The 14,297-nt window shown below is 35.1% G+C and overlaps 1 protein-coding gene across 3 annotated transcripts; it reads left to right on the forward strand.

Annotated features, from left to right (window-relative positions):
* Nucleotides 1–2,188: 2,188 nt before the first annotated feature.
* Nucleotides 2,189–14,109, forward strand: GWD3 (glucan/water dikinase). Of its 3 annotated transcripts, NM_001287941.1 has the most exon segments (20): nucleotides 2,228–2,606; nucleotides 3,620–4,235; nucleotides 4,903–4,989; nucleotides 5,064–5,195; nucleotides 6,012–6,137; nucleotides 6,259–6,437; nucleotides 7,117–7,201; nucleotides 8,832–8,999; nucleotides 9,089–9,141; nucleotides 9,425–9,633; nucleotides 9,722–9,840; nucleotides 10,412–10,482; nucleotides 10,617–10,734; nucleotides 11,116–11,202; nucleotides 11,311–11,397; nucleotides 11,884–11,960; nucleotides 12,062–12,227; nucleotides 12,371–12,482; nucleotides 12,853–14,030; nucleotides 14,091–14,107. In NM_001287941.1, coding segments are annotated over 19 exon segments (3,609 nt in total). In that variant the 5' UTR covers nucleotides 2,228–2,394; the 3' UTR covers nucleotides 13,758–14,030; nucleotides 14,091–14,107.
* The last annotated feature ends 188 nt before the right edge of the window (nucleotides 14,110–14,297 follow it).

Raw genomic sequence — 14,297 nt, forward strand, 5'->3', positions numbered from 1 at the left:
GATTCCCCATAAACCCCCCCCCCCCCCCCCCCCTCCAAAAAAATAAATAGCTTCACGATAACATGTAATAACCCGTAATAATAAGGATATTTTTGTCTTTTGACAGAAAAAAAAAAGGAGAAAGAGATAAATGGGCCAAGTCCACAACTAAATAGTCTCTGTTAAGGATATTGGATTGGGCTTAAGAGCCTAGGATTCAGGAAAAGTGTATAAGGATCACTATTTAAGATATAGTCAAAATAAATTATTTAAAATTTAGCCTTAAACTTGATCATGTCTAAGTTGCAACTTCAGTTCAATTGGTCTGAAGTTGGGATTTGGGAAAACCATGCCTAACGTCCAGCCTTAAGTTTTAAAGTTAAAATGACAATTCAAACTTCGAACTTTTGAGTTTAAAGTTTAAATAATTTTAACAATATAAAATTAAACTCCTCAAATTTAAATTTTGAATTCGACTCTTTGACTATGAACACAATAAAAAAGGAGACAAGATTGCTTGCAAAGGATGGGATTTTTTGGCTAAGGTACTACCAAATTCCCCTCCATGTTTAATTCTTTTGATAAAATGCCATCCACAAGCTTCCAATTGAGAGAATTTAAAATGAACCAAACATTACATGTAATCATTCTCAATGCTAATAATATCTTCTTTCTCTTGAGCTTCAATAGTCCATATTACCTCATGTTAATAAATAACGTATAGCCTAATAATAATAATAATAATAATCATGAACCTATTAAACTAGAATATGTTACTCAAATCTAAAATTATTTGTGGCCTTGGCTTCTTTCTATGTAAAAAAATCTCAAAAATTTAGGTATGTTTTTTTTAGATCGACTAAAATAATAAGTAAATCATATATATTTTTATTAATAAACTCAAGATACATAGAGTATTATTTTTTGTTGCTTTAGTTCTATCCAACTATGTCCTTGCCATTATAATTAAACGGAAAAGGGCCAAAAATACTCCTAAACTATAGAAAAAGGTTTAAAAATACCCTTCATCCATCTTTTGGTCTAAAAATACCCTTCCATTCACCTTTTTGGCTCACTCATACCCTTGAAACTAACAATTCTCTCTTTATTTTTATTAAAAATATTTATTATGTGTCATTCTCCTATTGGATAATATAAAGAGCCCACCTCAATTAGATTATTTCTCATTATTTATCCAAACCAAAGCAATATACCTCTTCAAGACCCCAATTTTTTTTATATAAAAAAAAATTGTAGTTTTTTATTATTTATTTATTTATTGAATCCAACTCCTCTCCATTTCCTCAAATTTTTAATTAAATTGAAGACTCATGACATAAGAAAAAATTAACGGCTAATATTTAATTAATTAAGTCAAGATTCTAAACATGATATAGATGATTAATATTTTATAAATAAATTTATTATGTCATAATCATAACAATGTACTATCTTATCCATAAATACATTACACACATTTTTCTCTATTTTCCTACTTAAATTTTCCCTATGGCTACGACCGTCCATCTGCTTTTTTTTTTCTAATGAGTTAATTTTTAAGTAAAATTATTTGTGGAACTTTTTCTTTGAAAAGTATTTATCACAGATTAGCAAAAAAATTAAGTTAACAATTTCTTTTTAATTTTAAAAAGGAATATAGATAGTGTGGCACTATTAATATTCTTATTATATATTAATTATTTAAAACAAACTTTTAAAATTTTTTTTTTAGAGCAAATACAATTTTTTTTAAAATGGGGGCTTGAAGAGGTATATATTTTTTTTTATTTGAATAGATTATGGGGAAAAAACCTAATCGAGATGAGTTTTTTATTTTATCTAATAAGAAAATGACAAATAATATTTTTTTCAAAAAAATAAAACAAAATAAACTTTGGTGGTTAGTCATAAATGTATAAGTTAGTCAAAATGCTGAATGAAAGGAGTATAAGTGAGCCAAAAAGGTGAGTGGAGGGGTAAATGTGAGCCAAAAAAGTGAATGGAAGGGTATTTTTAGACCAAAAGATGAATAAAAAGTATTTTTAAACCTTTTCTTATAATTTAAAGATAGTTTTGACTCTTTTTCAATAGTTAAAATATGAAATTCGCAAAAAATAATAATAATTTAGGTATGTTCTTTTAACCGCAACTCATTAGAATAAAAAGATCTAACAATTGGCATGTGACACCTATCCACAAATGGAGGGTCCTTCTTTACTACACTCTTTACAATCCCATGATTGTGCCATCCCTAGTTTCTATTTTTTCTTAATAATTTTGTAAGATCGCTCCTAGGAATTTGTATGTATACTTCTCTTTGATTCCACTCTACCTCAAAAAGCTAATCTTTTTCTGTCTTAAATAAGTCAATTTCAAGAATCAGTATACAATTTTCACTGTTAATGTGCTTTAATAATGGATTCTATGCATCTGTCACACTGTTATTCAGCTCTAAATGTGAAAAAGAGACAACCCCAGATCAAGATTTCGAAGCAATTCAATGTTGTTCATCAGATAAGTCATAGAAGTGTGAGAAATTTGACCCTTTTGCCTACAAGAAATTTGGGTTTTTTCATGGATCGTAGGGTTAAAGGAATTGTCTGTGGGGTGTCTTCTGTTGAAACCAGGTACCCTTTTTATTGTTTCTTTGAATTTGTTTTTATTGAGGTGGCTTATAGTGTGTTTAGTTTGAATTAAAGATCAAAACTTTCATATAAGTTCTTTATAATTTGGAAAAAGAAGTTTGTTTGTTTGTATGTTTGAGTTTATTTTATGAGAAAGGTGTTTTTCTTCTGCTCCCTGTGTCCTTTTTTAGGTGTCTTTAAGTTTGTTTTGGAAGTACAAAGTTTTCACCTTGAATACTTAGTAATTTTGTAGAGAAATGGTGGGCACATATTAAATTGAAATTAATATGATATCGAAAAGTTAAGCTTAATTTGTATTAAAGGTCAAAACTTTCACCTTAGTTCTTCATCATTTGGTAAAAGAATTTTTTGTGTGTATGTGTTTAAATTTGTTCTCTGAGAATTCTTGTTTCTTCTACTCCCTCTGGCCATTTTTAGGTGTCTTTAAGTTTGATTATAAATCTTAAAGATTTCACCTTGAATACTTAATTAATCGGAGAAAATGGAGGGCACCTATTGAATAGAAATTGATATGATGTCGAATAGTTAAGCTTTAGTTGCAGAAGACTTTGTGTATTGTGAGTATTTGATGTTCAAAATTTTGTAATTTTGATCTTAAAGACAGCTTAGTGCAGTCAATTTGGGATAGAGTGCTAGTTTTATTGCCTTTGTAAATTAGATAGGAAATGCGTTGAGTAATGTGATACTATAGTGATATTAGGGATATGGTACTGCCAGACCTTGGTACTATTTCTCAAGTAGATGGTGCAACCGTGAAGTTCCACTGTCTCCTGAGTTAAGTTTTCTGTGTTGGCTTAACTGCCTCAACCTTGGTAGTCTTCAGTTCTTGTTTCAAGTCATTGCTCATTCTATTATACCCCAATTATACATGGCAAAAATAAATGGATTATGTTATTGTACACCAATTGTATTATGTGGTTCAGCAAAATCATTGATTTTATTTCACAGATTTAAGAATAGTGGGTTTTCCTTGACTAAAATTTTCTTCGGTGCAGGGAAAACCAAAATAAAGGAAAGAATAAAAATAATTCTGGATCATCTACTGAGAAGGTTCAGCTACGTTTTCGGCTTGATCACCAAGTCGAATATGGGGAGCACATTGCAGTTTTGGGATCGGCCAAAGAATTAGGGTCCTGGAAGAAGAATATAATGATGGATTGGACAGAAAATGGATGGATTGGTGAATTGGAAGTACGATCTGGCGAGACTCTTGAGTATAAGTTTGTAATTGTTGGTAAGGACAAGAAAATGTTATGGGAAAACGGCAGTAATCGGATCTTGAAGCTACCAGAAGGAGGAGGTTTTGAACTGGTCTGTCAATGGAATGTGACAGATGAGCCTGTGAATTTGTTGCCATTAGATCCATTTGAGGTAGAGAAGGTAGTAGAAGAGACAAGTGATAATGGAGCTAAAATTATTAGCCAGGCAGCTGTTCCTGACGTAGTAACAAGTCCGTTTGTGGAGCAATGGCAAGGGAGGGCTGCATCTTTTGTACGTTCAAACGACCAGCTGGATTCTGATAAAAACAGGAAGTGGGACACATCAGGTCTCACCGGAATTTCCCTAAAGCTTGTTGAAGGTGATAAAAATGCTCGGAATTGGTGGCGGAAGGTGAGAAGATGGATTAGATCTTGTCTTGATGGCATGTTTGCATTCTGGAAATTGACTGTGCCATAAAAAAATATCTTCTGTGCAAGATAGCATCACAGTGCATCTCTGCTATTTATTTTCTGTAATTCATCAATCTGCATTATTGGTATCCTCACTATTGCATAAGTGTTTTAAGCTCACTCACCACTGGTGTGTGAAGTCCTCCAAGTGTTTCTGTTGGCATCTATTTGAAATAGTGCATCTCTGCTATTTATTTCCTTCCCTCTTTGCTCATTCCTTCTCTTCCTTCATACCGTTTCTATTGGCATCTATTTGAAATATTCCCCTTTTCTCATTCTGTTTACTTTACTAATTTGATTATATGTTGCAGAGCTGAAGGTCAGAAAAAATTCTGAGTCCTTAACTTTTTCCTTATCTAAAGGTAGTTTTAGTCTTTATCAATTGGAGATATCTAAATATACTTTTTGAACAATGGTAGATTGTGTGGTTTTTTATAGCTGGTTGAAGAGAGGTAACACAAGAACTAAAGCATGAGAAGTGATGTTATTCTTTATTAATTGCAATTCTTGTGGTTTGTTACTTATCCATTTCGTGAAAAGGTTCTAACTTAAGATTTGTCTACATCTCTTTATAATTAACTGTCTTCATGTTTTTTTACCCTTTTCAGCTTGAGGTTGTTCGAGAACTCGTTGTTGAAAATATGGATAGTTCACATCGCTTGGAGGCTCTCACGTATGCAGCTGTCTATCTAAAGGTCTCATCTATTTTTAGATGACTTGCTTGATTTGATTCATTTCTATCCCTACTGAATATTACTCTTGGGTGCAGTGGATAAACACAGGGCAAATTCCTTGCCTTGAAGATGGGGGTCACCACCGACCAAATAGGCACGCAGAGATTTCCAGGCTTATATTTCGGGAAGTAGAAAAAGTCTTGAGCAGGAGAGACACTACGCTTCAGGTGTTCAATCGTTAAGTGCACTCATTACGCTTATTTTTATTTTTATTATGTCTTTGGATTCTGGAACACGTTGGTTGCTCTTGAGAAATTAATTTTGATCCGTTGAACTGGTTCAATTTGTTCTGCCAATTCTTATTCGATCTGTTAAGTGGTGGTACTTATTTGGTGACAGTAAGTCATAGGTGACTGGAAATCTCAACAAGGTCGAGGGTCGGCCCACTATCCACTGAGTTTCAAACTGTGCCTACTGGCCCTCAGGAATTCTCGGTTAGAAAAAAATGTGACTGGAAATAACACAAATGTAACTTCAGTGTAGACGTGGCAGTAGATATTGACCTCTTTAGTATTTTGTGTCAGAAGAATTCAGTTGATCTATGTTTTATTCATTGAATTTTTATTGGAGCAACTACTCTGAAGAGAAAATGTTATTGCTTTTTGATAATAAAATCAGCTATGCTTTTTGAATAAAGAAGGGTCTGAACTTCTGAGTTCTGACTGCTATTCTTTCTTAAATCTCATTAATATAGTTAGAAAATTCCCTCGACAAGGTAACAATTGGTCAATATAAGCTCTTACTTCAAAATATTATTAGCCCATACATCTACTGTCTGTAAATATGATTATGAGATTTAAAGCTTTTGAGTTGAAATGCAAACAAAAAAGGTAACTTGGGAACAGCATGTGGGAAGTTGAAAGGTAGTTAGAAACATCATTGCTTTGTACTTTGTGGATATGAGTCAGTCATTAGCTTGTTCTCGAGCTTTGCCTTACTCAGTTTTGAGTGGCTTAGAAACGTTTTCTATTCAATATATGCAGGAAATACTTGTGATCCGGAAGATGCAACCGTGCTTGCCTTCTTTTAAAGCAGAATTCACTGCATCTGTTCCTTTAACGAGAATCAGGGACATTGCTCATAGGAATGATATTCCGCATGATCTTAAGGTTGTATTTTGAGCAGCTACCACATATTTATTTTCAATTTTTCCTTGCATTCTCAATATTTCCATGTTTATTACACAATATTATCTGTCCTTCTTGCTATTAAAAATTAACCTTCCTTCAGCAAGAGATCAAACATACTATACAAAACAAACTCCATAGAAATGCTGGCCCTGAAGATCTAGTATCCACAGAAGCAATGCTCGAAAGAATTACCAAGCAACCTGGACAATATAGTGAGGCATTTGTAGAACAATTCAAGATTTTCCACAATGAACTAAAAGATTTCTTCAATGCTGGGAGGTATGACCTTTATCTGTTAGTTGTTTCAAAATATTTGATTTCTGCACAAAAAGTCAGTCCTGATGTGGAATAAAAAGGAGATGAGTTTAGTAGAACGACTAATAAGTCGTAGCATGCATTTGGTCCAGTTCCATTATTTTGTAAAATAGGCTTCTTCACTTGCTAAATAATAGTATCTCCCCAGTATGTTGTTCCTCAATTTCTTCCTGAATTGTTTTTCTCTTTCCTATATTAATTTTTTTCTACCTTGCAGTACCCTCACTTAATCAATTGAGAGGTATCTAGACATGCCTGAGAGATCAGTTGGTATCATGATGTATGAACTTCATTGTTCGCTATCACACGTGCAAATGTGGTTCTCTCCCAAGGAGAAAAGAGAAGTGGATTGAGTGCATTATTATAGAGTCGTTTTAAAGATATTGTTAAGTTACTCTTAGTCTGATTAAATGTGCTCTTTGACAGTGAAGAAAAATGATTTAGGTGCATGTTATAGAATTTTCTCATCCTGCGAAATTGGTCACACTTCAAGGGATATGTTTCTTCAGTACCTAATGCCAAATTATGAAAGTCTGTATGATTTGCACGGAATTGATTAGTTGGAGTATGTTCCTATAAAAATGCTTGCACACTGGAAAATGAAATTTGCTTGACATGACATCTTTCTGTTCTTTCTTTTCAGTCTTGATGAACAACTGGAATCTATGAGAGAATCACTCGATGGAAGTAGCTTGTCAATGCTTTCATCATTCTTGGAGTCCAAAAAGGTCAGTGTATTTGTTTTGGTGATAGCTCTACCTAAGACAAGCTCCAAAGTTTTTGCTAATACGCTGTGATTTTTAGCAATAACTGTGTGTTCTTTGCTATAATGAATGTAGTTTAAACTGTTAGTTAGGTATTTGTGTACATAAATATGACTTAGATGTAATATAGTGAAGGTTTACGAGCTGCTCTGGGCTTCTTTCATCTCTCTCAATTCATATGGGTCACTGACTCTGATCCGTACCCACTCTTCAATCATCTCTCCGCTCCAAGTCCCCTCTTCAGCCTATTCTCTGTCTCTCTACCTTAAACCCACTATCTTCTAAACAAAAGGAAAAAGGTAAAAAAGTACAAAAGAAAAAACAAGAAAAAAAAGGAAAATCTTCCACCCACATGTAAACGTAGAATCTGTTTACACATGTGGCATGTGGGAAGGTGTAGGAGAATGCATTGTCCCTCACGATCGTGTAAGGATTTCTAAAAGAGTTTATAATATCATGGGTGACGCCATCGATAGCTTTAAGGTTTTGGGTTCGATGCTCAGATTATATCATAATATTAAAGCAAGAAATGTATGAATAATGATTCAAAATAGAATAGATTCATTATGGAGCAAGACCACTAACAAACCATTGCATAAAAAACCAAGTTCTTCCTGTAACTTAACAATTACCAAACATCACTTATTCTAGAACTAAAGATATTTTAAGTTAATGCTCTTTGCATGACATACAATTAATATCACAACCCTAAGTGTAGGTTACTTAATCCCAAGTTACTAAGTTCAAAAAAGTGTAGGCTACTTGATCAATCAAAAGTCAGGATTTAAAACCTATTTAAGCTTTATTGTTATAGTGGCAGTCAATATGTCTTTCTTCTTTACATTTATTTGGTCATCAAGATGTGCAAGGATCCCTGTTTTGCTTCGAGTAGCCTTCTGCTAACAAAAGTCTAGTTTCTTCATTTCAATGGTTCATTAGTATACTCTTTTCTTTTAATTTGCGAGTTAGGAAAAAATTAGCTATAAGACTGGAGAAGTTATAAGGCAGACCTATGGTGAAACTAGTAGAAATATCAACCTGGGTAAGACCCTCCATTTTTTTTAGCATGTGGTGTTTTCATCTTTTTGAAGGAAATTGTTTTGTTACATTGTGTGTATATGTAAAACCATAAAGCCCATTCTATGCACCATACCTAATGTGATTTGAATTTCATGTCAGAGTTCTTGTTCTGAGCGTTTTGGAGAGTGTTCCATTCGCTTAAATCTTTTCCTCTTCAAGTTTCTGGTTTGTTTCACATGTTTGACTATCCCGACTTTGGTGTCTTACCTTCAGGATTACTCAGCAGTCTCAGGTTATGATTGATACCCTTGTCTTAGTGACTTAAAAAAGGAAAAAAAGATACTTCTTGCTGAGTGGTGAAAATTTTATCCAGTTTGTTTGCGATGACATGCATCTTTAGCTTTCTATAGACCCTATGTTTCCTTGAAGAGAAAGCATATACGAATTTTGCAGCCTCAGTTGTTTAATCAATTAGTGTTGGCCTCTTGAGTTTTTCCTGTAAGCAAGGATCTCTTAGTTGTATAATTCCTATTATTAAAACTGATGTTGATTCTGGTTTCGGCGTCTCTCCCAGGAATTGGTTAGATTGGATGAAAAACATAATGTTTCAGAGACTGAAAGAACTGGAATTCTAGTCAGGACTATTAACTCTCTGAATGCTCTTCGTGAAGTAATTGCCAAGGGTCTTGAAAGTGGCCTCCGAAATGATGCTCCGGATGCTTCAATAGCTATGCGTCAGAAGGTATGAATTGCTTAAATGTACCAACACTAAAGTTGTCATTGATTCCTGTTACTTGAATCATCCAATACTTCCAACTTGTCATTGTGCAGTGGCGTCTCTGCGAAATCGGGCTTGAAGACTATGCATTTGTTCTTTTGAGCAGGTATACTCTGAATACCCTATATGTATGGAAGGAACATATGGGTGCATTGCAGGGGAAGGACATTGGTCCATTTCGAATTATATTTTCCCTTTTTCCTGACAGTAAAAGATTTAAAAAAAGTAAAGTTGAGGATAGGTTGATCAATTAAACATAACAGTATTTTGTTGTCTTGATGGATTCTCTTTTTCATTTTAGCATCAGTTGCATATGGTTATATGCTTACCATTTATTATTCTTACAATCTTTTTTTGTCCCAATCTAAGAAATTTTCTTCGAAATATAGGTTTGTGAATGCAGTTGAAGCTCTAGGCGGAGCTGATTGGCTTGCAGAGAATGTAACAGTGAAAAACATTAGTTCTTGGAATGATCCAATTGGAGCACTTACAGTTGGAATCCAACAGCTAGGTATATCTGGTTGGAAGCCCGAGGAATGCAAAGCTGTTGGAAATGAACTTTTGTCATGGAAAGAAAGGGGTATTTCAGAAATTGAAGGTATCTTATTGTCATCAATGATTTATCATGCGTGCAATAAAGAATGCATCAGCAATCCTGAAAATTTTTGGGCTTATCCTAACTGAAGGCAGCGAAGATGGTAAGACTATATGGGCATTAAGACTAAAAGCGACTCTTGATAGAAGTCGAAGGTTAACTGAGGAGTATTCCGAGACACTTCTCCAAATATTCCCTGAAAAAGTACAGGTATAACAGCTTTTTGGAAAATAAATTATTCCCTCCGCTTTAATTTGCTCGTCTTACTTTCCTTTTTAGTCCGTTTAAAAAAGAATGATTCTTTTCTTTTTTGGCAACTCTTTAATTCTAACTTTCCACATGACATGCTTAAGAGATTAAAGGCATTTTGATATCTTTAGCTTAAGACCACAAGATTCAAAAGTCTTCTTTACTTTGTTTAACTTTGTGTCAAGTCAAAACCAAACAAACAAATTGAAACATAGGGAGTACTTCAGAACACAGTAGTGGCTTCTAAGCTTTCAATTTTTCTCGTGGTACCGGTTTAGCTATTATTTTCAGTTGTGTTATTATTCACTAGTTTGGAATTATTATTTTTAAAAACTCCATTATATGTGGCATGCCTGTAAGCTATCCAAATTGGACAGTTACATTTGGACCACATGATGATATGGATTAGCTAAGTCAGTTGGAAGGAAAATGATTTTCCTATATCAGCCCTTATTTTATTCAGTGTCATTGACATGCTTGTTAGTTAAGAGATATATAAATTGGGATTTGAACTGAGTTTATGTTCTTGCAGATTTTAGGAAAATCTTTGGGGATTCCTGAAAATACTGTCAGAACATTCACTGAAGCTGAAATTCGAGCAGGGTATGATTGGACAAATATTTTATTGTTCTGAATAGAGTTGCTCCAATCTTTTTCTTCTTATTTCTCTGTCTGATAGAAGATGTTACTATAAGTTAACAAAGTGCCTAACTTTGTAAAATACATGCAATTTGTAGTGTGGTTTTTCAGGTTTCGAAGCTTGCTACACTACTTTTGAAGGCTGTTAGAAGGACAATTGGGTCTTCGGGATGGGATGTTCTCGTTCCAGGAGATGCTTTTGGAGAGCTAATACAGGTGAATATTATATTGTCAATCTCTTATTCCAGCAATTTATTTATATATTTAGAGCTCTAGCTGGTATTTGCACAACAATTGGTTAATTTGCTCGAAATGCGAGCGCAAGCTGGCCTAGACACCAGGGTTATAAAAAAGATTTGGTTTATTTGCTAGAAGTAAGATTTTTTGTCGCAAAAGAGTCTAGAAGAATTCATTCTGATCAAGCAACGAAGCACTTAAGTTTATCTGAATGCTTGCAGTGTAATTTCTTCTATCCAGTTCAGTACTAGTTCTATGTTTTGACCTTAACTCTTGTGAATTGCATCTTCTCTTTTTGAAATTTTATCCAAGGTAAAACGAGTTTAATGCTGATATGTTGGTTGATTACTCACATTTCAGGTGGATAGAATTATCCCTGGGACTCTACCATCATCGGCAACAGGACCTGTTATTCTTGTAGTCAACAAAGCTGATGGAGATGAAGAGGTTGCTAGCACTTCTCATCTCTATGTTGCTTCTGCAGAATCCTAAGCATTAGAAACTTATGTATTACTCGGAGGAAGATACTGAATGGCGTTGTTGACCATCTTGCAGGTGACTGCAGCAGGGAGTAACATATCTGGAGTTGTACTTCTACAGGAGCTACCACATTTATCTCATCTAGGTGTTAGGGCCCGGCAGGTGAGTTCCAAATTTTGGCTCCATGTCCAAAAGTTAATTATAGTGTCTTGTTTTTGTTATCTATCGCGGATTAGGATAGAAGGTTAGTAGGTAGTGGAGTGTTTTTCTTACTTTTTTTCGGTTTAGGCTTGGTGGTGTCTGTCATAGTATTAGCCTTATTCTTGTAGTGTCTTGCTTTTGATATGATCTATCATCATTTGTTGTTTATCGTGTTTCAGTTATCGCATTATTTTTGTTGTTATTATTTCCTTATTAGTTACTGTCTTCTTCACTGTCGTTTTTACTTTTCATACCTACTTTGATTTGCTATTCTCTAGCTGAGGGTCCTTAGGAAACAACCTCTCTACCTCCACAAGGTAGGGGTAAGGTCTGTGTGCATTCTACCCTTCCTGGACCCCACTTGTGGGATTCTACTGGGTATGTTGTTGTCCAAAAGTTAATTATATGAGTGTTAGTCATAGAAGTGTTACATACTTTTGATTGCAGGAAAAGGTAGTTTTTGTGACCTGCGACGACGATGACAAAGTTTCTGATGTAAGACAGCTACTAGGAAAATATGTGAGGTTATATTCTTCAAACCTTTTAACTCACTGATGATTATAATGCATTAGTAGTTTCTTTATTTTGTCCTTAATTTTCTTTGGTTTTTCCCTTTGTTTTTCAGGTTAGAAGCATCATCAACTGGTGTAAAGTTAACTGCTTCTTCATCAGAGAAGGCGGGCGGTGTTTCTCCAAATAAACTTCCTTCAAGTAATGCTTCTTCTGCAGGTGCAACCTCATCAGACAGCAGTGCTTCCTCAATTGCTGTCAAATCATCTCAAGTTAAAGAGGTAAATAATTGATTCCTTGCAAATAACCTTTTTGTGCAAATATGTTCTGCTTTAGTTCAGTTCCACCCCTCTTTTCTCGCTTTGCTTTCTCTTTGTTCTTTTTCTATCATTTGCTTATCGAGCTGCCAAAGTCCTACTTGCAGGTTGGACCTACCAGAGGTGTTATTCCTCTTGTTGATGCAGATATACAAACCTCTGGTGCAAAAGCTGCTTCTTGTGCTCAATTAGCTTCACTGGCCATTTCTTCTACTAAAGGTAGTCTTGGTTCTTTGCAGGACAACCCTCTCTTAATATCATCCATACTTATTATTTTCTTCTTAGTTTCTGTAGCTAAAATGTCAGTTCTGCTTAACGAACCCCCAATGATTTATTTAAAAATGAACGTTCCATGTAAATTTTTTTGCTCCCATTCTATTTTGATTTTTTTTCTTTTTCCAGTTAAAAATTTGGCCCCTTGCATTTCCTATGCTTGTTATACATTGTTAAATTTCGATGTTGGTCAACATTGATTGGTACTTCATTTTTGCGTTTAGCTTATCATAGCATAAATAAATGATGGATTCCATTGGTGCAATATATGTCTTTGCCTTTTTTTTTTTTGGTCTGATGATCTATCTGATTGCAGTTTATAGTGACCAAGGTGCACCAGCATCATTTAACGTTCCTGCAGGAGCAGTTATTCCATTTGGTTCCATGGAAACGGCATTGGAAATGAACAAGTTAATGGAGACCTTCACATTGCTTGTCGAACAGATAGAAACAGCTGAAATTGATGGCGGTGAACTTGATAAACATTGTGAGGATCTCCAGAAGTTAATATCTTCTCTATTGCCTGGACAAGATGTCATTGAAAGCTTGGGAGAAGTATTTCCCGGTAATGCACGTTTAATAGTGCGTTCAAGTGCTAATGTCGAGGACTTGGCGGGGATGTCAGCTGCTGGACTTTATGATTCAATTCCTAATGTTAGCCCTTCAGATCCGATAAGGTTTGGACATGCTGTAGCCCGTGTTTGGGCCTCGTTGTATACTAGAAGAGCAGTACTGAGCCGCAGAGCTGCTGGTGTGTCCCAGAAAGACGCTACAATGGCCGTGCTAGTGCAAGAAATGCTTTCACCAGATTTATCTTTCGTCCTCCACACACTGAGCCCAACGGACAACAATCATAACTTCATTGAGGCTGAAATTGCACCTGGACTCGGTGAAACACTCGCTTCAGGAACAAGGGGTACACCGTGGCGTCTATCTAGTGGTAAATTTGACGACACAGTGCGCACACTGGCATTCGCCAACTTTAGTGAGGAGATGGTTGTAGGTGGCAATTCCCCTGCTGACGGAGAAGTTATTCTCTTGACTGTCGATTATAGCAAGAAACCTTTAACAATCGACCCCATTTTCAGACGTCAGCTTGGTCAGAGGCTTGGCGCTGTTGGTTTCTACCTAGAACGCAAGTTTGGTTCTCCTCAAGATGTCGAAGGATGTTTGGTTGGTAACGAGATTTTCATCGTGCAATCGCGACCTCAACCCCAGTGAGATGTTGATTTTGCACTGAACTTCTTCACAATAGTGTTTGTAAAATTCAGCATCTCTCTGAGGTGTACATATAGTTGATTAAATAAGCTTATACTAGTCCTATACAAGTAAAGGGGCAGCTCGGTGCATTAAGCTCTCCCGTTATGTGTGAGGTCCGGAGAGGAGTCGGACCACAACAGTCTATTGTTCGAGTCTTACCTTGCATTTCTGTTAGAGGCCGTTTCCACAAGTAATTTATGAATAAATATTCTCACCCAGATTGTACAATCTGCTGGACTGGCTGAGATCATACTTTCATGTTATTATAGACACTAAAGTTCAATCACATATTAATTAGCTGCTTTGAATGATATCAATGGTCTCTGTTACCTCTAAACACTTTTGGAGGTTTTTCTTTTGCTTGGATTTTTCATCTCAGCAGCTTCTTATATTATTTTGAGAAATTAACATAAATAGCCATCCACCCAAAAAAAATCTGCCAGATGCATGATATATGTATATATTGGACAGAGGCTTTAAATATTTTTGACTGAGCAACCA

Source organism: Solanum tuberosum, unplaced genomic scaffold (assembly GCF_000226075.1).
Source record: "Solanum tuberosum cultivar DM 1-3 516 R44 unplaced genomic scaffold, SolTub_3.0 scf00280, whole genome shotgun sequence".
Taxonomy (NCBI): domain Eukaryota; kingdom Viridiplantae; phylum Streptophyta; class Magnoliopsida; order Solanales; family Solanaceae; genus Solanum; species Solanum tuberosum.

Coding starts and splice junctions, on each gene's coding strand:
- GWD3 (XM_006358750.2), top strand. CDS start 2,395: ATGGATTCTATGCATCTGTCACACTGTTATTCAGCTCTAAATGTGAAA. Junction 4,236..4,902: donor CTCGGAATTGGTGGCGGAAG/GTGAGAAGATGG, acceptor TACCCTTTTCAG/CTTGAGGTTGTTCGAGAACT. Junction 10,735..11,115: donor CTTTTGGAGAGCTAATACAG/GTGAATATTATA, acceptor CTCACATTTCAG/GTGGATAGAATTATCCCTGG.